Source organism: Falco punctatus, assembly GCF_963210335.1.
Source record: "Falco punctatus genome assembly, chromosome: 4".
In the NCBI taxonomy this organism is placed as follows: domain Eukaryota; kingdom Metazoa; phylum Chordata; class Aves; order Falconiformes; family Falconidae; genus Falco; species Falco punctatus.
In genome coordinates, this window is record NC_137583.1 from 55,258,088 (window position 1) to 55,277,691 (window position 19,604).

The 19,604-nt window shown below is 38.2% G+C and overlaps 1 protein-coding gene across 1 annotated transcript in view; it reads right to left on the reverse strand.

The window, feature by feature from the left end:
* Positions 1 to 589: 589 nt before the first annotated feature.
* The window catches only part of MINDY4 (MINDY lysine 48 deubiquitinase 4), an 82,907-nt gene continuing 63,892 nt past the window's right edge, over positions 590 to 19,604 (reverse strand). The window contains exons 16-18 of the mRNA XM_080387689.1: positions 13,521 to 13,701; positions 8,664 to 8,736; positions 590 to 3,846 (exon numbers count right to left, since the gene is read on the reverse strand). Of these exons, the coding sequence (XP_080243815.1) occupies positions 3,798 to 3,846; positions 8,664 to 8,736; positions 13,521 to 13,701 (303 nt within the window). The 3' untranslated portion in view covers positions 590 to 3,797. The remainder of the gene's footprint in view (positions 3,847 to 8,663; positions 8,737 to 13,520; positions 13,702 to 19,604) is intronic.

Genomic DNA, 19,604 nt, shown 5'->3' on the forward strand with positions numbered 1-19,604 from the left:
GGTGCAACACCACTGAGGTCAGCGTGGGCAACTTTATCCCACTCCGACTGTGCCATGGTTCCTCTCACTAAAGAGGTGGCCTAAATTCTCATTATTATTCCAATGACTTGATGAGGCCCATGAAACATTTATAATCTAGTCTCCCAGATTAAACCCCATTAGCAAATGAATTATTAAAAAAAATGAGAAGGAAATCTGGGCTTTTACTATTACCATTGCTTTAAATGTTTTATTGGTATGGGACATTCTGTACAAGACAAAGTTAAATATACATTTTGTACAAAGGTGATACGTACGACACCTTACCAAAATAGTTCCTCTACTTACATATTCATCTACGTACACAACATGCCATGTCTGTTGTTAGCTAAGGGATCAGTTATCAGCAGAAGGTATATTTTTTAATGCCACAGAAGAAAAGAGAGTGAAATTAAGACATCATGCAGACTAAGTGCCAATGTCACCAGCGTCTTTTAATGCTCAATTATCAAATGGTTGCGGTTTTGTTCATTTCAGGAAGTCACATTCATTGAGCAATGAAAAAAAATACAAGAAACAATGAAGAGGAAAACATAATTTAAAAAAAAAAAAAAAAAGACGCATGCCGCTCGAACAGGATATAATTCTACACAGATTTGTGCAAAGGTTTTTGCATTGCCATATAACATTTTGCATTGCCCTGTCTGATTGACTCAAAAAGTCCTGTAAAGTCTTAAGGGAAATAACTTCTGGCACTTTATATTGAATAAAAATATGCAAGTCTTCTTCTTGATGCAGATAGGGATTGAGGTATTGCTCTGGCATTTTTCTAGAGAAGAACTAGATCTAAATTAATGTTTTAGTTTCTTCAGGAACATTTTTCTTCCTTACGGAAGGATGCCCTAGCAAATCTCAAAAGCCACCTCTCTCACCTAGTAAGGACACTGGCACTGAACCCTGGTGAAGGAAGGTACTGCTTTTAGGCTCCAGGAGTAAGGATGGTGGAAGGGGCTTAGCAATGCTGAGGTTCTCAGTGCTCCAGCTTGGTGGAAATACCCTATACAGGTGGTGGCTTGGTGAAGTTGTCCAAATGCTTTATTTCTGCTGTTGTGAGCAAGAGCACAGGTGAATGTACAGTTAGTTCATCTTAAACAGATGACAGGTGGACTTTGCACAACAAAGATAGGTGGACAAAATGACAGATAACAGGTGAGAAAAATCTGTCTCACTGAGGTTCTGCTGTCATAGAAATTAAGTTTGAACAAAAATATTCTCCATAACCAGTGATGACGGAGCCTCAAAGTTATTTGCAGCCAAAAAAAATCTTCAGAAAAAGGGTCAGACTTCAGGGCCTCTCCTCATCTTCATTTAACTTCCAAGATAAACCATAAAATACAATCTATTTCCTAGCCCTGATCACTAATCTATACTCTTATACCCTGAAAAATCCTGGCATCCCCATGGGTGAAATCCACTTGAGGTAGTCCTCTTGGTCTCTCTTTGTACTCATCACCCCACAATCTGGAGCACAGTTCTTCTCATCCTAAAGATACATCACACCATGGTACCTCCCCTCCTCTGAACAGAGAACAGCTCCTCTGAGCACATCTGCACTGTCAACATCCATACTTCAGTCAGATGAAATCTGGCCTGTCACAAGGCAGCTCCCTCCTTCCCCAGATAAACACTTATCTCTGCTGCTCTTCTATCAGGGGGTGGAAGTTACAATCTCCAAACTGTCATACTTTAAAGCACTGCTTTAGAGTAAATGATGTAGGTTTACTAGACTGGAAAATCCAGAAAGGAATTTTTTGTTAAACTTGGTTCCAAAAATCTTCCATCATTTTTCATCTCTACACTATTTTCTGTCCAAATGATTCTGTAAAAAATCTTATTTTACGTTACAGATGCCCTGTGAGGCAGGTGGGAAAATCAAACTGTATCTGCTTCATGAAACAAAGTGTCAACTATAGTTCATAGAAATGTCAAGAGGAACAAAGTCTGGGGTCTGGTATCTGGGATCTTTGACTGTTTGGGATGTCCCACTCCCAGAAACACTGCAGCTCCCACTGAGGCAAGCTCTTCCTGGGAAGCCGGAGTGCCTGAAGTATGGATGATAAGTGTATCCTAAAGGCAGTGTTGAGTCCACCTATAGCTGACAGTACAAACATATCCCTAGATACACAAAGGTGCAAGGGTTTGCCAAAAGCCATGTAACATTCCTGTAGTAGAGCCAGGAATGAGCTCAGATTCTGTGCCTCAGAGGCTGAATGGGAGATCTGAATCTCACAAAGTTTAAAGAAGTTTGCCTATCTGATGTAAACCAAACAAATTACATTACACTGAATTAAATAAAATTAAAATGACTGAAACTCTGAGGTGCTTTACTGTATATAGATAGTTTGATGTGGGAAGCAAAGGGGGAGGAGACATGTTCATCAGAGACTATCTAAACCTTTCTGGTACTCCATTATGGCTTAAATTCAGGTTGGTTTACAAATCTAGCTCAAATGCTAATTCCCAGAGATCTATATTTGCATAGCCACTTTGGTATCTCCACACTACACACCACAGGACACTGATTTTTTTCTTGGAAACTGATTTTAGAAAGAGCAACTAGTTTATCAGGACTCAGAGGATTTTGCATACTGACTAGGAAGAAGGTGTTAAGATAAATATCAGCAAGTAAAAGTTCTTTATTAAACTTTCATGAAATATTCACTCTCAAGAGAGAGGAATACTTCTAGAAACACCATTTATCTGCCTTTTTTCAAAGGCATTTTTTCAAACCTTCAGTAACTTGTTCCAATTTTGGTTAAGTGTTGCCAAAATATGTCAGTTAAAGAATTCATTTCAGAATACAAACTGCTGTTTCAGTACTTCATGATACATCTCCACAGTACATTATTTCAGTACATATATTTTATTTCATCATGAAAATCAGTATCTATCACAGATAGGGATCATTTAAATTTTAAACCTAACAGCTTTTCTGCTTTCTTGAAATTATGAAGAAGTAAACCACAGATCTGATCTATCATTTTGGTGTAAATAAACCCTAGTGTGTAAGTAGTTACAATGGCATAAGTGCAAAGATACTGATAGAGCTACCTCTCATCCAGAAAGGAAAATGAACATCAGTGTGAGGCACGGTTACACAGCAATTGCACCCAGTATAAGGAACATACTAGTGTTATTATTCTGGTAACACAAAACCACAATGCTTGCTGTAAATTTTGTGACACAGCAATAACTTCATCTAGGTCAGGCTCTCTGAAAATTCCATATGGTTACCAATCTGTTTAGTGCAAAACAAGACTTACTAATATCAGGTAAAGAAGTGAATATGTATTTCTTGGATGATATTTTTTACTTGCACTGGAGTTTTGTAGGGGAAGAATAGTCAGTACAGAGAAGGCATGTACAGTGACAGAAATCATCTGTTCACCATCTTTCATCAGATGCTTTCAAACAATTGCAGGATACAGAGTGGATCCAGAAAGAGACCTCAAGGGGACATTGACGACTTCACTGCTTCATCTGTAACCTTGATTTGGTGGTGGAAAATCAGTCTGCTCTCAGAAGCTGTATGTTAAAGGCAGTGACAAGGAATTTACGTAAGTGTTGTTTATATTATAAGCAAAATATCTGAAGCATGAGGTGATTGAGGTGAAACTCTTCCAGCCTGTAAACCATGTCATTCTTCCTCATCGTAAACTTCACAATTCTTGTTCTATTTCCTGTATTGGTGGGAATAGGAATGTGCTAATTCAGTCATTTCCTTTTTGTCTTTACAAATAAAATGCAGGTCAGCTCGGTCACAAGATCGGTTCTGTGCCATTCCAGTCAATAACAGCTCCTTGCCACCTAGAAATGAAAGCAATCGTTTCACATCCATCAGTTAACCAGGTCATTGGAGAGGCAACCCAACACCCCTCAACCATCCAATGAACCTTAAAGAGATTAGGATGGACTCATTTGGGATAATTAATCACATCTTCTCAAAGGGAAATAACAGAAGTGAGGTACTTGTGCTCCCTAATTTTAGGTGCCACGTTTGGAGGTCAGCCTCCTTACCCTTCCTCTACTCTCTTCTAGGCAAGAGAGAGTCCCCAGCAGCAGCTGATTCAGAACAAGTACTTATGTGTTGCAGAGACCGTAGGGAATCCCCAAGATGGGTACAAGAATTAACCCTATATAACCAGAATGCTCAGTCTCAGCTGTTACTAGGCAATTTGCACACTCCTATACAGGCAGGCTTCCGATTAGGAACTCTGTGTCTCTCAGACCCTGAGACCAGATCATTTCATTTAGCAGCTATCTTTGCTACTGACTGATTTCTTTGAGGTATTGGCTCATTTTAATGGCAATGTTTTGCTTTTCCTATGCTGAGGCTTTGCTTTTTTTCTGCCCTCATGCCTTCTTTAGAAAAACACTAAAGATATATACCGCGAACAATGTTCCACACACGTGTGCACAAGCCCCACGTTTTTAGTTCTTGTCTCTGTACTGGCTGCTACTCCAGGAATGTGACCAACACTGAATACAAAGAAGCTATCAGTCCTGCATTTGTTGCCAAATGTGTCTTCAAATCATGGCAGAAGACAAAGATCTGAACAAAGACTTGGTGAAAGCAGGGTGATGCTCTCCAGTGACCTCACTGTGCTGAACTGAGTCAACTTACTGTACAGCCAGTCATTCGCTGCATGAATTGCACCCTTGTCTGTGGCATTTCTCATGTTCGCAAGTTCATGGGCTACATCTTCTGAGAACTAAACTGGTGCATTCCCAGCATCAAGTATTTATATCTGTTTTGAAAATCTGTCTCAGAGTACATGTGCAACAGTAGTAAGACACTGGGGGGGGGGGGGGGGGGGGGGAGAGACAACAGTGAGTTGCCAGACTGCCACATTCTTTCTGTCACTGGAGAAAGAATGTGTCAGCAAGGGTATGGCAGCTCAGTCCCTTCCCTGACTAAAATCAGTTAAGTGTAAAACTAAACCAAAGGCTGAATTTATGCTGTATTCACTGCAAAGTATCAAAGGAAGTGACCATCTGAGGGCTGTTGTGAATTTTTTCTTTCCTTTTTTTTTTTTATTTTGCTGAGAAAATAAAAATTAAAAAAATTCAGACAGACTAAGTCCTCATCCCAGGACTTGGTAAGAATACATAGCAGTGATGCACCACATCTGAAGCTAAAAGCAGAATATGTTCTAGTTGGGTATATTCGACTTAGTCTGGCATTTGCCTGTGGTGAGAACTGTCCCTGCCAGTTTTCCACCCCCAGAAGAACCAAATGTAAGTGGGGAGTAGAACAACACTTTCTGTCCCCATTGGATTTTTCAGGTAATGGCATCAAATCATCCCTTATCTTGTGTACAACCTTTCCAAGGCACCACCTTCCATCTTATAAGGGTAATTAAAGATCTTAAGCAGAAAACGATATATTGAAGCAGGACTCAGGGTAACTTTCATAACAAGCCTTACTGTCTTTGTTTATTTTCAAACCATATCTGCTGAGCCATTTGTAGACCAAAAAGCAGTCTTTGGATGTTTGCTCCTATGGAGCAAAAAAAGTTTGTTTGTTTTTTTTAAAAAAAGTTCATAACTTTTTTCACTTACTGAATCTTCACAAGAAAAGGTGTCAAATAGTGAGGAGCATCACTCACAGGTGCTGAACATGTCTTTTATTTACAGACCAAAAGAAAACCATCCAGGCAATGCAGCATGATCATTTCCTCAAACTATCCTGCCACAATGTAATTCAAATGGAAGCTGATTTTTCATTTATTTCAAAAAATTTCAATTTTTTTTTCATATTTCAATTTCATATTTGAAATATTTCATATTTCAAAAAATAACTGCTGATTCAGTTATAATTTATCAGATTAGCAAAATGAAAACTACATTTGACCCATCTGGTTCAACTACAACCTTACACAAGGGTCCTGGAGTTAATGGGAACCCAAGAGGAACTGGTTCAGGCACTGAAGAATGATCAGTCTGGAATAACATTTAGAGACTCTCTCTTGTATTAATAATTTGGTATTGTTTTAGAGGACACCAACAATTTGGGACGAAATGCCCATGCTCTCCTCTTATCCACTAAATTTCCACCGGATGTGTCACTTCAAAGCCAAACAGATAAACTAATATATCATGCAGCCTCACCACCACAGAGGAAAGCTGATGCTAGAGGGTTAAGAAAATATACCACTGAATTCAGATTATAATATCAGATCAAAGGTTTATTCCCCTCAGGCAGGGCTAACAGATGTTATTTCCGCCAGTGCAGGGAGATGCCAAGGATCGTGATTGTGATAGAAGAATATTCATAGAAGAATGGGATAAGATGTCTGCATGGCATCTCCCAAACAACCCAGGGATGTACATTCCAGACATCCCTTGGTCAGAATCTCACTGCTTCTACAGATGTCTAGGGCTGAAAGCCAGAATAAAAGCGCATGTACTTGTACTGACTCTTGTGCTGGGAGCCGGCAGGTTAAAGTGATACCTGTGGGTGACTAGCCATGCCAGCCATCTGAAATGTTACCTGTTTTAAACTCACATCTTGCTTATCTAACATTTTATAGAATAAGAACTAAAAACATGAGCCTCCTCCTCCTGCAGAAGGAAAACAACCCTTCCCTGATAATAATAATAACAATGAAAAAAACTAAATACAGAAACAGTCTATTAAATATGCAGTTTTCCCTTTGGGAGGGATAAGAGAACAAACAGTAGACAGATGTTAGGCATATAACTCAATGCATTACAGGATGATGGTGTTCAGGTATTGGGGTAAACAATGGCTAAGGCTTTTCATGGATTAAAACAGAACTGGGTCATGTGAATGAGAAGGAAAAACCCCAGTAAACATTTGGAAACAACAGTAAGTCTTCTCAGTTTCGATTGTTCAGACTAGGAAATTATCGATACTGCCTGAGAAATTTTCCTGCATTTTTTGATAAGAAATCATCAAAATAAGTTCATTGATAAGAAGATTCAACATGAATGCTTGGTCAAAATAAGTAATGGATCTTTGCTTGCTGTACTTAAAATTAAGTTGAGGAGTGTTTTCCATAATTGTATGATAGAAAACATTTCTTTCTTATCTCCCAATTTGTTAAAATATTGGTTAGTTTGGTTTGTTTTTACTTTTCCTTATATGCTGCTTCATAATTGGAAGAAAAAGTTCTTAGAACAAAAAGGAAAAATATAACATGAAAAACCTTTAGCAGCAAGGCCATGCTAAAATAAATACCCTCAAAGCAAATGGATAGTACTGAAAACAAGGAGCCAGACTGATCAGGGTAAATCAGACAGTCCTGAGAATGGTACAAACAAAATAAATTGACACTGGAATTTTCTGGTAATTTACTTCTCCAGTAGATTAAAGCAGGGAATTTAAAATAAACAAACATCACCATTGTGAAAACTGTATAACTTTGATACAATGCCAGCAATGGAAGATGTTCTAAGATAACTTTAAGTCGTTGCATGCATTATTCACCCCCACCGTGTGGGTTTCTGAGGCTATATATTATTTATTTTGGTTTGTAGTCATGCTTATGTGTCACTGGATCCAAGGAATCAATACAATCTGTATGTGCAGGAAGCCCAACTAATGTCACTGCTGTCATGTCACAGGATGCCTCTTCTACTTTTCTGTAACTTTATAATGGCAGCCCTACATGAACACACTGTTTGGCAGCCATTGTCTTTTTTTTTCTTTTTCTTTTTCTTTCTGTTTTATTACAGGATAAACTGTGGCAAGGAGAGGAGGGAAATTACAAGAGAAATATGAAGCTGCTTGGCTTGCTGATTTAACAAATGTTACGGTCTTTGACAATGAGGCTTTTACTTCTTGCTCCAAAGATATTCAGATAGCAGCTTTCAAAGTCATGCTGATGGAGTTGATATAAAGCTGATTTTTCTACCCAGTTAAATTTCTTCATTTTGCTTCTTTAATGTCTAACTAAACTGAAAATGTTCTCGTTAACTTCAGTATGACTTGGATAAATTGCTTATAAGTCCATCATTTAATAACATATAGACCTCAAAATGGCCATGAAAATCCTAACATGACAGGAACTAGCCTTGTATTTAAGCAGAGAATATGACCTGAGAACTGTCAAGAATGACTTCACAAGAAACAGTGTTTTGTGATCTTGAGGAACTCTGTGCTGCCCATAGACACATGGAAAGTTTGAGAAAGCTAAGACCATTGAGCACAGGGCTTCACGCATCAAAAGTGGTACCCAAGTAACCCAGTGCAATTATATTTTTCAGAAAAGACTGATTAAATTGGAAGAAATTTTCTCCTTTTCTCATTATACCCCTACAAGAGGAATCAATCACCCTTGGGAATCTAAATTTAGATCTATTGAAATCAAGTTGTGATCTCAAACTGAATTAGGCTCAGTCAATTCTTGTGATGTAATAAGATTTCCTCTCAGAATGAAGTGAACATCTTAGCCAGTTTGACGTTAACTACAATAACACACAGTTAAATGTATACTACATATTATCACAGCTTGGCCTATTCAGATTCTTTCTGATTTTTAAGCAGTAATTTTGCAAGGTTACTTGCCGCAATATTTTTTTACCGCACTCCAGCCTTACATGTATTATTTATGCAAAAAACTGAATATATCTGTATGAAAAACTGTAGTTTCACTTACTTTGTCCTAATACAGTGCTCAAGCGGAGGAGTAAGATCGTTTTCTTTATCTTCAGCGCACATCTGAGTTGTGTCTGCAGAGACATATTAGACATTATTAGCGGCTGCATCATTTTTCTATTCATATAGAATACTGCAGTAGCTTCTAGAAACTCCACCCATGGAAGTGAAGGACTTCCACTCATACCATAAACCTCTTAGCCCACAATAGGCACGTATCTACTTTGGATACACCCTGGAAGGTGAGCCCTGCTGGCATTTGAATGCCATTTCATGCCCTCGTTTACACTATCTGAACAGAGTGGCCCCAGACAGGGCCAGGAATGCCCAGAGCAGACCCCACGGCCATGGCTCTTTGCAAACAGCATGGACTGTATAGCTGACCTTAGAGTGGGCAGTGGCACTCACTGCTTTGTCATCTCTCGAACTCTTTCAGCTATCAGTCTGCTGCCTCGTCGTGTGATGGCAGGCTAAAGGCTGAAAGGGCATGTCTGAATGCAAATGCTGTGGCGAATGAGCCCCAGACTGTGCCCAGTGTTAGTTATTCTGGGCCAGAAATTTGTCCAGAATTGTACTGACTACTTAACAGTAAGGATGAACAGTGTTCAGACTCACGCCCTGACCGAGGTTAGGTTATTAATATAGAGATGGTTTCAGGAAAAAACATGGATTAGATGAAAGAATATTATGGAGGGCTGTCATGAGGTTTTTATTTTGCAATTGATGTTGTAATTACTAAGAAAGCAATTTTCATTACTCAACTACTAAGGATGGCAGTAGTCTTACACTTGAATAGGAAACTCCAAATCCAGTCCAAACTGGGTTTTCTTTCACCCTGGAAAAGAAGATTGTCCCTTGACTGTTGAGCAAGTAACACGGAGATGGGAGAAGACAATGTTGTGTTGGCTATAAGAGAGCTACCACAGGCTGCGAGCATTCCTTTGGGACGGAGAGGCAATTGCACTGTTCCAGGGAAAACAGAGAGGTCAGTGTCTCAGACACTGGATCTGTCAACAGTGAAAGTAGTCGCTGAACTTCCCAGGGAGAAAACATCCTGCAACCAGCTTGGATGTCAGTCTGCTCAGCTGTTTCCTGTTTTGGAGTGAAACATTTTAAACTGCAGCAGACTAGGGTTTTTTCTTTTTCTTCTTTTCTGTCTGTCATCCAGCCAATGGGTAGGTTGCAAGCAACAAACGATGCCAAGACAGGGTGTAGGATATGGGTCTGCTTCAGTGAGACTGATGTAGACAGGATGGGAGGCAATTGCTCTTACATTCACAGCTGCTAATCTCAGTTATATCTGGCTTTCTCATGTCATAGAGAGAACCTGGCTCTCCCTTGCTTCTTGATCTTGTCAGTACAAAAACATGCAGAAAACTGAATGGCTGTAAGGGCTGCAGCAGTAGGAAAAAGACAGTATTTAAAAGTACATAAAGTACTGGCAGTTTTCTCCTAGATCCTCAGGAACCTAGAGGTACACCGGAATATTTTAAGTTTCAAAGGGCCTCTTTTATCCTAATACTGAAGAGTTTATAATGGTTTGTTAGAAGCTTCCAAGAGTATTTGGACCCCTCTAGGTATTCTTGATACTGATGTTCTGGGTCTTCTCACAGAGTGAGAAGCAACAGCCACTGTCCTGACCATACTACTGGTAGCAGGACAGCATATGGGATGGCTGCCTTTCCCCTTCATTGCCAACTTGCTGAATTTTGTCATTTTTAGACTTGAATTCTTCCAACCCAGAGGTTTGAATGGAGGCTTTTCATACAAAGGAATAGGAAAAAAAGTATCACTAAGGTGTATCTTTCATGGGCAGGCAAGGAACATTTAGCCAAGTTAATTCATTAACAAAGTGCATTAAAGTGTTTTATACAACTCATTTGGCATAAGCGATATTGAAGTTATGCTCTTCCATCTTGGAGTCACCAACAGCAAGAAGGATATGGATACGATCTCTTGTATCTTCACTTAAATTCTAAGCTAATTGTAGTGAGAATCTGAGTGCCAGCAGTTACAGACAAACTTGCCATTCAGGAGATATGATGAGCACGGATTCAAAAGAGTGGAATCTGAACAATCACTGAGAGAAGAAATACTGCTCATAATTTAAATGGCAACCTTAGGATGTATTAGTCACCAGAAGCCATGGTGTATTACTCACCTTTCCAGAAGACTTTTGCACATTGAACAATCTCATCTTAACTGCGATAAAACTGTTCTGGAAGAGAGCTGTAATCAACATACCACCCTTCCCTAGAAGCCGCCTCCAGTGTTTGAACCTCTGCTAATTTCATTGCTAGTGCTACCTTCTGTGGGATCTGCAAAGGGGCTGAGGATAGTGTCTATGACTCTGGAAGAATATTCTGAGAAATTCAGTTACATTCTTCCTAGCAATTATTCAGCTGCTTTTTGAAAACATCTTTAACAGGGTACTGACTTGAAGGTATGCACCAATGAGATATAAGAAGGATTTATTAAAACAGATTGTACAAAAGTTCCCTGAATGTTCACTTGGAGACATCATATTGTAAATGTTAATATAGCACATATTAGAAAGGATGAGTGGTATCTCTATGAACTGTGCAATGCACTCTTTCATGCAAGTACTCTCTGTGACATATAACAAAAACCATGGAATCTCCACCCAGTCCCTAAAAATCTGACAAAAAAAAGATGAGCAAAATGCAGAGGGTTATTAATTTAGATACACTGGTTTGCTTGCTTTGTCTGTCAGAAATTTCTGCCCCAATGGAAAGGATTAAAGAGACTTTATCTGTGTAGGATAGTATGTTGAATTCACCAGCAGGAATTGCCTGCTTTTAGGAAGGAACTCCATATTTCTTGTGTACATTTTGGCAAATGGTTATGAGCTTGAGAAGCAGGGCAAATTCTCAATATAAAGTAGCAATTGTTATTACCCCCAAAATGTAATTCTACTCTTACTTTCTGGCTTTTTTCACCTTTCTTGCCCACCGTAATGTCAAGATTTCCTGAAATGTGACTCTGATTGTGATTTTCCTGATTATAAACAAGATTCCTATTTCAAGGAATTCACTTTCCTGCTAGTCAAAAGCAAACAATTTTGCTATGCAGCACCAGTGAGATATGGCTGTGCAGCACCCAGGACTTTACGTCATATCTCTAAGTAACACGCCTAACCATCATAGCTTGTTGATATTTCCACGATGGAAATACCAGTAACACTTGGCATTTTGATATTTCCATCTGGTACTGCACGCAAGGTTTAGATGTATGATCAGTTTCCTTTTGGATGTTATTTCAGTTTTTCTCCAGACCTAACAAAAGATTACTACTGTACAGCCAGAACTGGGACAGCATTTCCCTGGAATGATGAAATTATTTGCAATTTACATCGTTTTGCAGTATTTCACAGATAACAAAAGATTTACTAGGACACACTGCTGGAAGAGGCTATAGCTACAAGAAGAAGATATCTACCTATCATTGTTTAGGCTTTGAGGAGAATTATGCAGATATTCCGTGACAGGTTGAACAGTAAAGTGAAAAATTCATACATACTCTGAGCACTTTCTCATCCAAGGATCTCAGAGTGCTTGGTAGCTATAGATTTTGCAAATGTTCCTGATTTATTAATGATGAAAAGACAGAGAAAGACACTTGTTTTGGACTGTATGTTACAAGACACAACATAACAGGAAAAATTGTGTCTCAGTCTCTCCTATGCTCCTATGCTGAACTATATCAACGGTATCACTTACAAAGAATCTTTTAGCTGGGACAGCCCATGTGGGAATAGTTGGCAACTATAGTCCTGTAAAGGTTAGACATTTTTTTGAGATAGTATATAATGTGATCACTACAATAGAATGACAGGGATTTTAATTAAAACAAGAGGATAAATAACAGGCAGAAAGACTATTGAATTCATTACCAAATCTTGTGAGATGCCAAAGCGCCCAGCACTCCCACCATACAAACAGCTTTGCCACATGGGCTCAATTAGAACATACAACACTCATGTATAACTCATCCTGTCCAAGAGCCAGAATATAGATGCAAACAAGGAATACAGACAGCTGATTTTTAAAGACTGGACGACAATAGAGTGGCTTCTTAAGATTGAGAAGGAATTTGATTAGATTGTAGAAACATATTGAAGGAAAGATAACAAAAGATTAGAATATTATTAGCAAATAGGAATTTAGCGGTCAAGAATATCTTAATATGGCAATAAGTAGGAGCTTTCTAAGCATCAGAAAACTTCTCATCTGAATGCCTTCCAGTTGGAGAAATAGATAACTGCTGTAAAAACAGCTGCATAATTTGGCAAGATCTTTTGCATGCTTGTGTTTCCAGGTATGCTTACAAGCAGTTACGAGACTAGATTTTGTTAGCAGATCACTGCCGTTTTCTGAAGTAGCTGGGTTTGGAGACAAAGATTTCATGCTTCCTCACCCTCTCTGCTCATTTTAGTCCAGGTATGTAGGGTTGAGGAACAGGAGACTTGCACCTTCTGCCTGTAGAAATGATGTGAGAAGAAGTGATGGAGAATGGGAATAGTTAAATATGGTTTATAGTCCTGGGAGCATGAATAGGCCAGATCACGATCTGTTCCTTGGAAATCAGTGTCACTGATTTACTAGTCTGTATAAAGTAGCACATGCTCACGCTTAACCCTTTCAAGAGCTTATCCTCAAAATTCCCCTGCGAAATCTAATTTCCAATTAATCACCAAAACTAATCACAGAAACTAGGGAATAGACATACAAATGATCTTTAATGCCTGAAACCATCTTTGTCCGTATTTTTGGATGATTCTTTTTGATGTGATGATATCACCACCAGAGATGAAACAGAGTCACTGAGTTGTACATACCAACTGTTAACCGTATTTCTTCATCCTGGTTGGCCAAGCCATCATAATAATATAGATCAAATCTCTGCTCTGTTTTCCAGTCACCTAGTAAATCCTTTTCCAAACAGAAAAGCACACTGAAGTGGCTTTCACTGCATACCAACCAAATTGGGTACTTAGGGGTCTTCAAGTAACAACCAACCTAAAAGAAAGATATAAAAAATTAGAACATCACCGGGGGCAGGGGGAGAAACAATTCTCTGTGGAAAACATGAGATGTTGAAGATTACCTATTTATTATAGTCTGAAAATATTAATAAAGGCTTATTATGTACTTCTGGTGAAGCAGACCAGGATAGCTCTGGTAAATCATGGAATATATAAAACAAGTATCTGTCCTTGAGTTATAGACAGGTAATGAAACCCAGCTGTAGTATCTTTATATCAAAAAGATCATATCCCAGATGATCAGAACCAAAAGAAACCCTGAGCTTTGCAACAGCTATAAAACTAAAGTGAGTTTAGGTCAGGAACACTACACGAGATCAATGGGAGACCGTGCTTTTATGCAACAGTACCTGGAAGCCAGGCAAGAGATTTCATAGGATCTCAGATGACATGAAAACAACCTTGTGTGGGCAGCTAAACTGAGCCTAAAATCTTCTCCTGGATTAAAAATTAAATACAGTTTAGCTCCTTCTTCTAGCTTCACAGTCCAGGTATGTAAAATATTTTCAGCTACTAGAAGGAAGCAATAACAGAAGCACTTCTTTCAATTCATTATTCTTAAAGATGAAATATTCTCATCTGAAAAAACCCAATGATTTCTGTAACAGTTGTCTTTTCTAAGCCTTTGCCTTCCTTTTGAAAGTTTGACAGAATACTTATTTCTAAATACCATAAGTATTCTGTATGAAATTGAATATAAAGTATTTTCATACGTAAGATGCTTTAAACTGGAATACTCAAGAGCTTTAATCTAGGATCAATGGGGGAACATTCTATGAGAAGGATGTTGGACTTGTCTCATTTGGAGAAAAGGAGGCTGAGGGGCAACCTCATTACTCTCTACAGCTTCCCGAGGAGAGCCATAGGATGCATGGGAATACTTCAAAGCTGCACCAGGGGAGGTTTAGACTGGACATCAGGAAGCATTTCTTTATTGACAGGGTTGTCAAACACTGGAACAGGCTTTCTGCAGAGGTGGTCAATGCCCCAAGCCTGTTAGCATTTAAAAAGCATTTGGAAAATGCCTTTAACAACATGCTTTATCTTTTGGTGAGCACTGAATGGATCTGGCACTTGGACTAGATGATTTTTGTAGATCCCTTGCAACTGAAATAGTCTGCTCTATTCTGTTCAACTGAAAATAATTAATTGAAAATATTATCCTTAAATCTACCAGCTATTTAAAATGAGGTATACTGCAGCAATTCTTTGGATTTGTGAGTAATTGCTTTTATCCATACACGTATCCACTTATCAGTTTAAACATTTTTTTCTGATGTGTCACACCATAGTCTTTAAGGTTCAAGTCCAGCAAAGGATTGAGGCTAGTTTTATATATATTTAGGCTCATATTTATAATTTCTCATGGAATTCATGTTTTAAGGCAGATATATATATAATATGCTTTAATGCTTGGGGGGTTGTTATCCATGTTTTTCAAACTTAATATATACTGACATAAAATGAGTCATGGAAATTTCCTGCATCTCATGAAGTCAGTGAGTATCTTACAGTATTTTTGTCACCTCATACTAATGTGTTCTGAGACAGACACCATACCCCTATCGCATGCTGCTGCTGTAAAGCTGCAGTATCAGTTAATGATATTAGTCCCTTCAGTAGTAAATAAGAGTAAAAATGGTGATTAGATTGCTTAATGTAGCAAAGAAACCTTATTTTTTCTAGCTAGGATTTTAATATTCAGCTACAACAAATATGTATTATTAGCTATAGTCCTGTCATTGAAAGCTGTATTCTAAGTTCCAAATAATGCTGGTTTTCCCCTCATTGTATTGTTGGGGGTTGTATCATCAATAAATTGCTCAGACAAACTAAAAAATAACATAAAACTTTTGCTTTGAGTGGAATGCTTCTGACGACAGCTCTGTTTATTACTATTACAGTAGACAGAATCACTACTGTGCAGGACACTGTGTATAACCATCTTTATTTTACCCCTGATTTTATGTATCTTTGCTAAACAGATGTTGCGTAGCTGGTATACTATGGCTATGCAAAACAAGGAATGGCACACAAGTCTGCAAATATATTTGCATAGAAATACAAAATCAGTTTCTATCTGTTTAATACAGACACATGGATCAAAGACACATTGCTAGTTTAGAGGCTAAGGTAGTTTTGAAGAGGTTTGCACAGTAATATGGTAAGTGATACAATCTACAGAAACCATTTCTGCTTGTTGCTACCTTTAACTTTACCACTATGGGATTTAAATTATGCTTCAGCATAAGCAGTGGGTGATAGTGGAAACTGGAACTTTAAAAAGAATAATTCTTATATGTTTTCTAGATACAGATTTGCAGATACAGCTTCTACAGTTCTTCACCTTGAGCACACAGGTGCAAACGTCATTGAATATACTGCTAAGGCAGAAGCCAACATATATGCTGTTGTAATTAAAAATCTAAACAGCATCCTAAGTGATAAGGAGTGTGTGTGGTTTTTTATTATTGAGATTTAGAATTTATATCTGAAGTTTTATATGAGCACAAAATCAATTTTCTTTCCCAATAAGAATGTCTTCTGATGTTAGATAACAAGTCTCCAGCTAATTAAGTAACTGTTCCCTGACTCATTACTTTGCTAATATCTATTTAAAACAGCCTTTTATACAACAGCTTTTGTTTTTTATGTAAACTCTTGGCTTAAAAGTAAAGACATTTTTTTACAGGTTTACAAAAATACTCATAACAGGACTTATCAAGAAGGGAAATACACAGATGTAACAAAAGATGGCAAATTAGAGGGATATGGATGAAAAGATTCACTCTCACAAACATGCATATTTTAATATGCAGATAGATCAAAGCCTAAAAGGAACAACCAGTCTTCTCCTAAAAATATGTCTTCCTACATACGTCTGCTGAAGTAACTTCTAAGTTTCATCAAACAACATTTGACAAAACAAGATTAGAGAGATACAGAACTGCTTCAAAGTGCACATTCACCCCAGCTCTTACTCACATGAACAGTCCTATTGAACTCAGGACAAACCCTTCAGATGAGTAAGGTCCATAGGAACATTTTCCAAATATGTACAGTTTTCAAGTACAATGCTTGCACAAGAAGACAAGGTCATGAACTTTAAGACAATAAGGAGAACTCAAAAACATTGCAGGTCAAATCCTCATCTCCCCTACAAAGGGAGAAGTCTTCACTTCAGTTACATCAGTTACAGTAGTTGAGGATTAGCTGCTGCCTTTAACATCTAGTTGTGTTCCAGCTGTTGGCTGGTCACTGCAGGACTGCAGGTTTACTTCTCCCCAAAACTGGCCACTCTGTCCCACTACCATCAACCTTCCAGGGACTTCTGGCTCTCCAGATACCTCACGTTACTCCTACACTCCAGCTTTAAGGTCAAGCAGCATGGAATGGGTTTTATCCATAAGGTGAAAATTTCTTCCTCTCCCCAAACATGTTACTTTGTCTAGACTTCATATAAGGAACTATCCTCTTCCATGTCATTCCCCAAAACATGTCTAGATTTTTTCCTACAACTTATTATATGAAACCATGCTACTGACAAAGTAAGGACAATTCTTATTGTGAGGATTCCTTTGCCTGCCTCTTCAAGCATTATTTATTGAGTGGACTAAAAGTATGCCCTCATTTAACTGGTCCATCTGGTGAGTGGTAAGTGCTTCTTCAATTGCATGGCCAGGCTGGAATATTATAGGGAACGATACTCCTGGCCTGGAATATAACAGGGCCTTGAAGCAGGACAGGGAAGAACACGCATGAATACTCAGTGTACAGAATCCTTAGGAAACCCCTTAAACTCAGTCAGAGTGTGTGTCATCCAGCAAGTGCTTGCCAGAGAATGGGGCTTTTCTTTCCAGCTGTTGTATGCAGCTCTACGACTGTAATGCTGGCTCTGACTTCCAAAGGCTAATCAGGAATATGTGACTTCAATCTATGTTATTAAATATTATTATTTTTATTAAGGGCTCAATGGCTGTATTTCTACTTTGCAAAACATAAAAAGAATCTTTTTTTTTTCCTGCTTGCAGTATCATAATGCATTGAAGAGTAGCAATGCATTACTATTCAAAATATTTGTTTTCAAAGATGCTCATGAATCCTGTATAGCCAAAAAAAAACCAAAAAAACCCCCAACAAAACGGTGGGAGGGGAGGAATGAATTAGGTGTCTTTTCGTGCTGTATGTTTTCAGTTCCTATGGAGACTTCACTAACCCTAATCCTCTCCCTTACAAATCCTGCAAGAACGCTCATAACTTTCAGGAACACAATTTTCATCTTTGGAAAATGTCAACTTCTCAAAAGCAAGCACCTTTAAAGGGCTCATTTTCAACACTATGAACTATCTTTTTCCACATCTGACTTTAATGTGTATTCACACAATGGTGAAATTATCTACAGACAAACACTTATTACTGGAGAATTATTCCAGTATATCTGCTGGAATGAGTGTATGATACTTCACCATTCAGTTTTTATTTGCTTATTGAACCAGGCTATCTTTTGCCATGTGTACAACAAAAGAAACAAACAAGAAATATAACCTAGATTATGTGTTTCTGTGACTCCATTACACAATTTACCTTGAACAGAAACAAACATGAGGTTATCACTCCTACACAGTGGCTATGATTCAAAGAAGAAGAGAAGATGATATCAAAACCAAGGAGGGTCACTGGATATGGCTAATGTGATGGTATTTTTCTCTAGTGTTGTTATCACTGAATATAATTTCACTTCTTTGCTTGTGGGACTTTTTTTTAAAAAAAAATTGAGATAATATTCAGTCATTTCTTGCTTTATATTTATTTGCCTGAATACAATAGTTATAGATGCTTATATTCCAAAGTAATCATACAGTGCAGTACTGAGACCCACACACAATTCCACAAAGGTCTGCGTTCTGTCAAATTGTGTAATTGCTAGCTGTACTGAATGCAATAGAATTGATAGGCAAAAGGATAATTAGACAAAGCTTTCATGGTTACAGTCCACAGCGTATTTCTTCTGTCAACATTTTTTCCCCAAAATTACAATGACCTTTGCTGAATTAATATTAAACGATGTTCCAACAGTGTTAAGACCAAAGTGTCAATTCTGTAAAAACAGATACCCTTGCAAAAGGTCTTGGGTGATCAAGAACACCACTGACTCAGTTCACTTACTTGACCAGCAGTGTTAGAACACCAGGTCAGCCACACTGCTATTACATTTGCATATAGTGAAAGGACATTGTGAGGAAAATGTTATTGCCATTGATATGTACTTGCTTTCTATCAGATTAAGAAAAACAAAACTAATGTTCACAAGATCTGACGTTCAGAGTATGCATAACTTCATGAGTATGCCAGGTTAGACAGAAATTGAAGAGTTTTTAGCTAGATATTTATAAATTGTAGTAAAACCCAGTACTGCTACGTGCAAGCCCTACATAATTTCTCTGCAGCTTTGAATCCTTTTCGTTGTAGAAGAGGAAATCTTTCTGATAAAGAATTTGGGGGGGAGAAAGGACAACATTAATGAAGAAGAATAGAAAGTGATGTGTTCAATCCCAGGACTACCAAAGACTCCTGGAAAGCACTGGCTTTTGACTAAAGTTCTCTTTTTCTGCCACAACACAAAAGAACATAACAGTTGTGGCAAGGGAAATAGATGTCAGGGTGCCAGGTAGCCTCAGGAACTTTTCTTTATCCTTGTCCCATTCTGCTGCTTTTCTGGTATGTCCCATCAAGTGAATAAATGCTGAGGGAGATTCAGACCCTCACTCAGGCTTCAGTATTTTGCCATTCCTTTAATACACATGAAGGAGTTTATAATTCACTTCAGTAAGTTACTTCATTGCAATGACAAAGATAGGTTAAGATTCAGTCCACTTA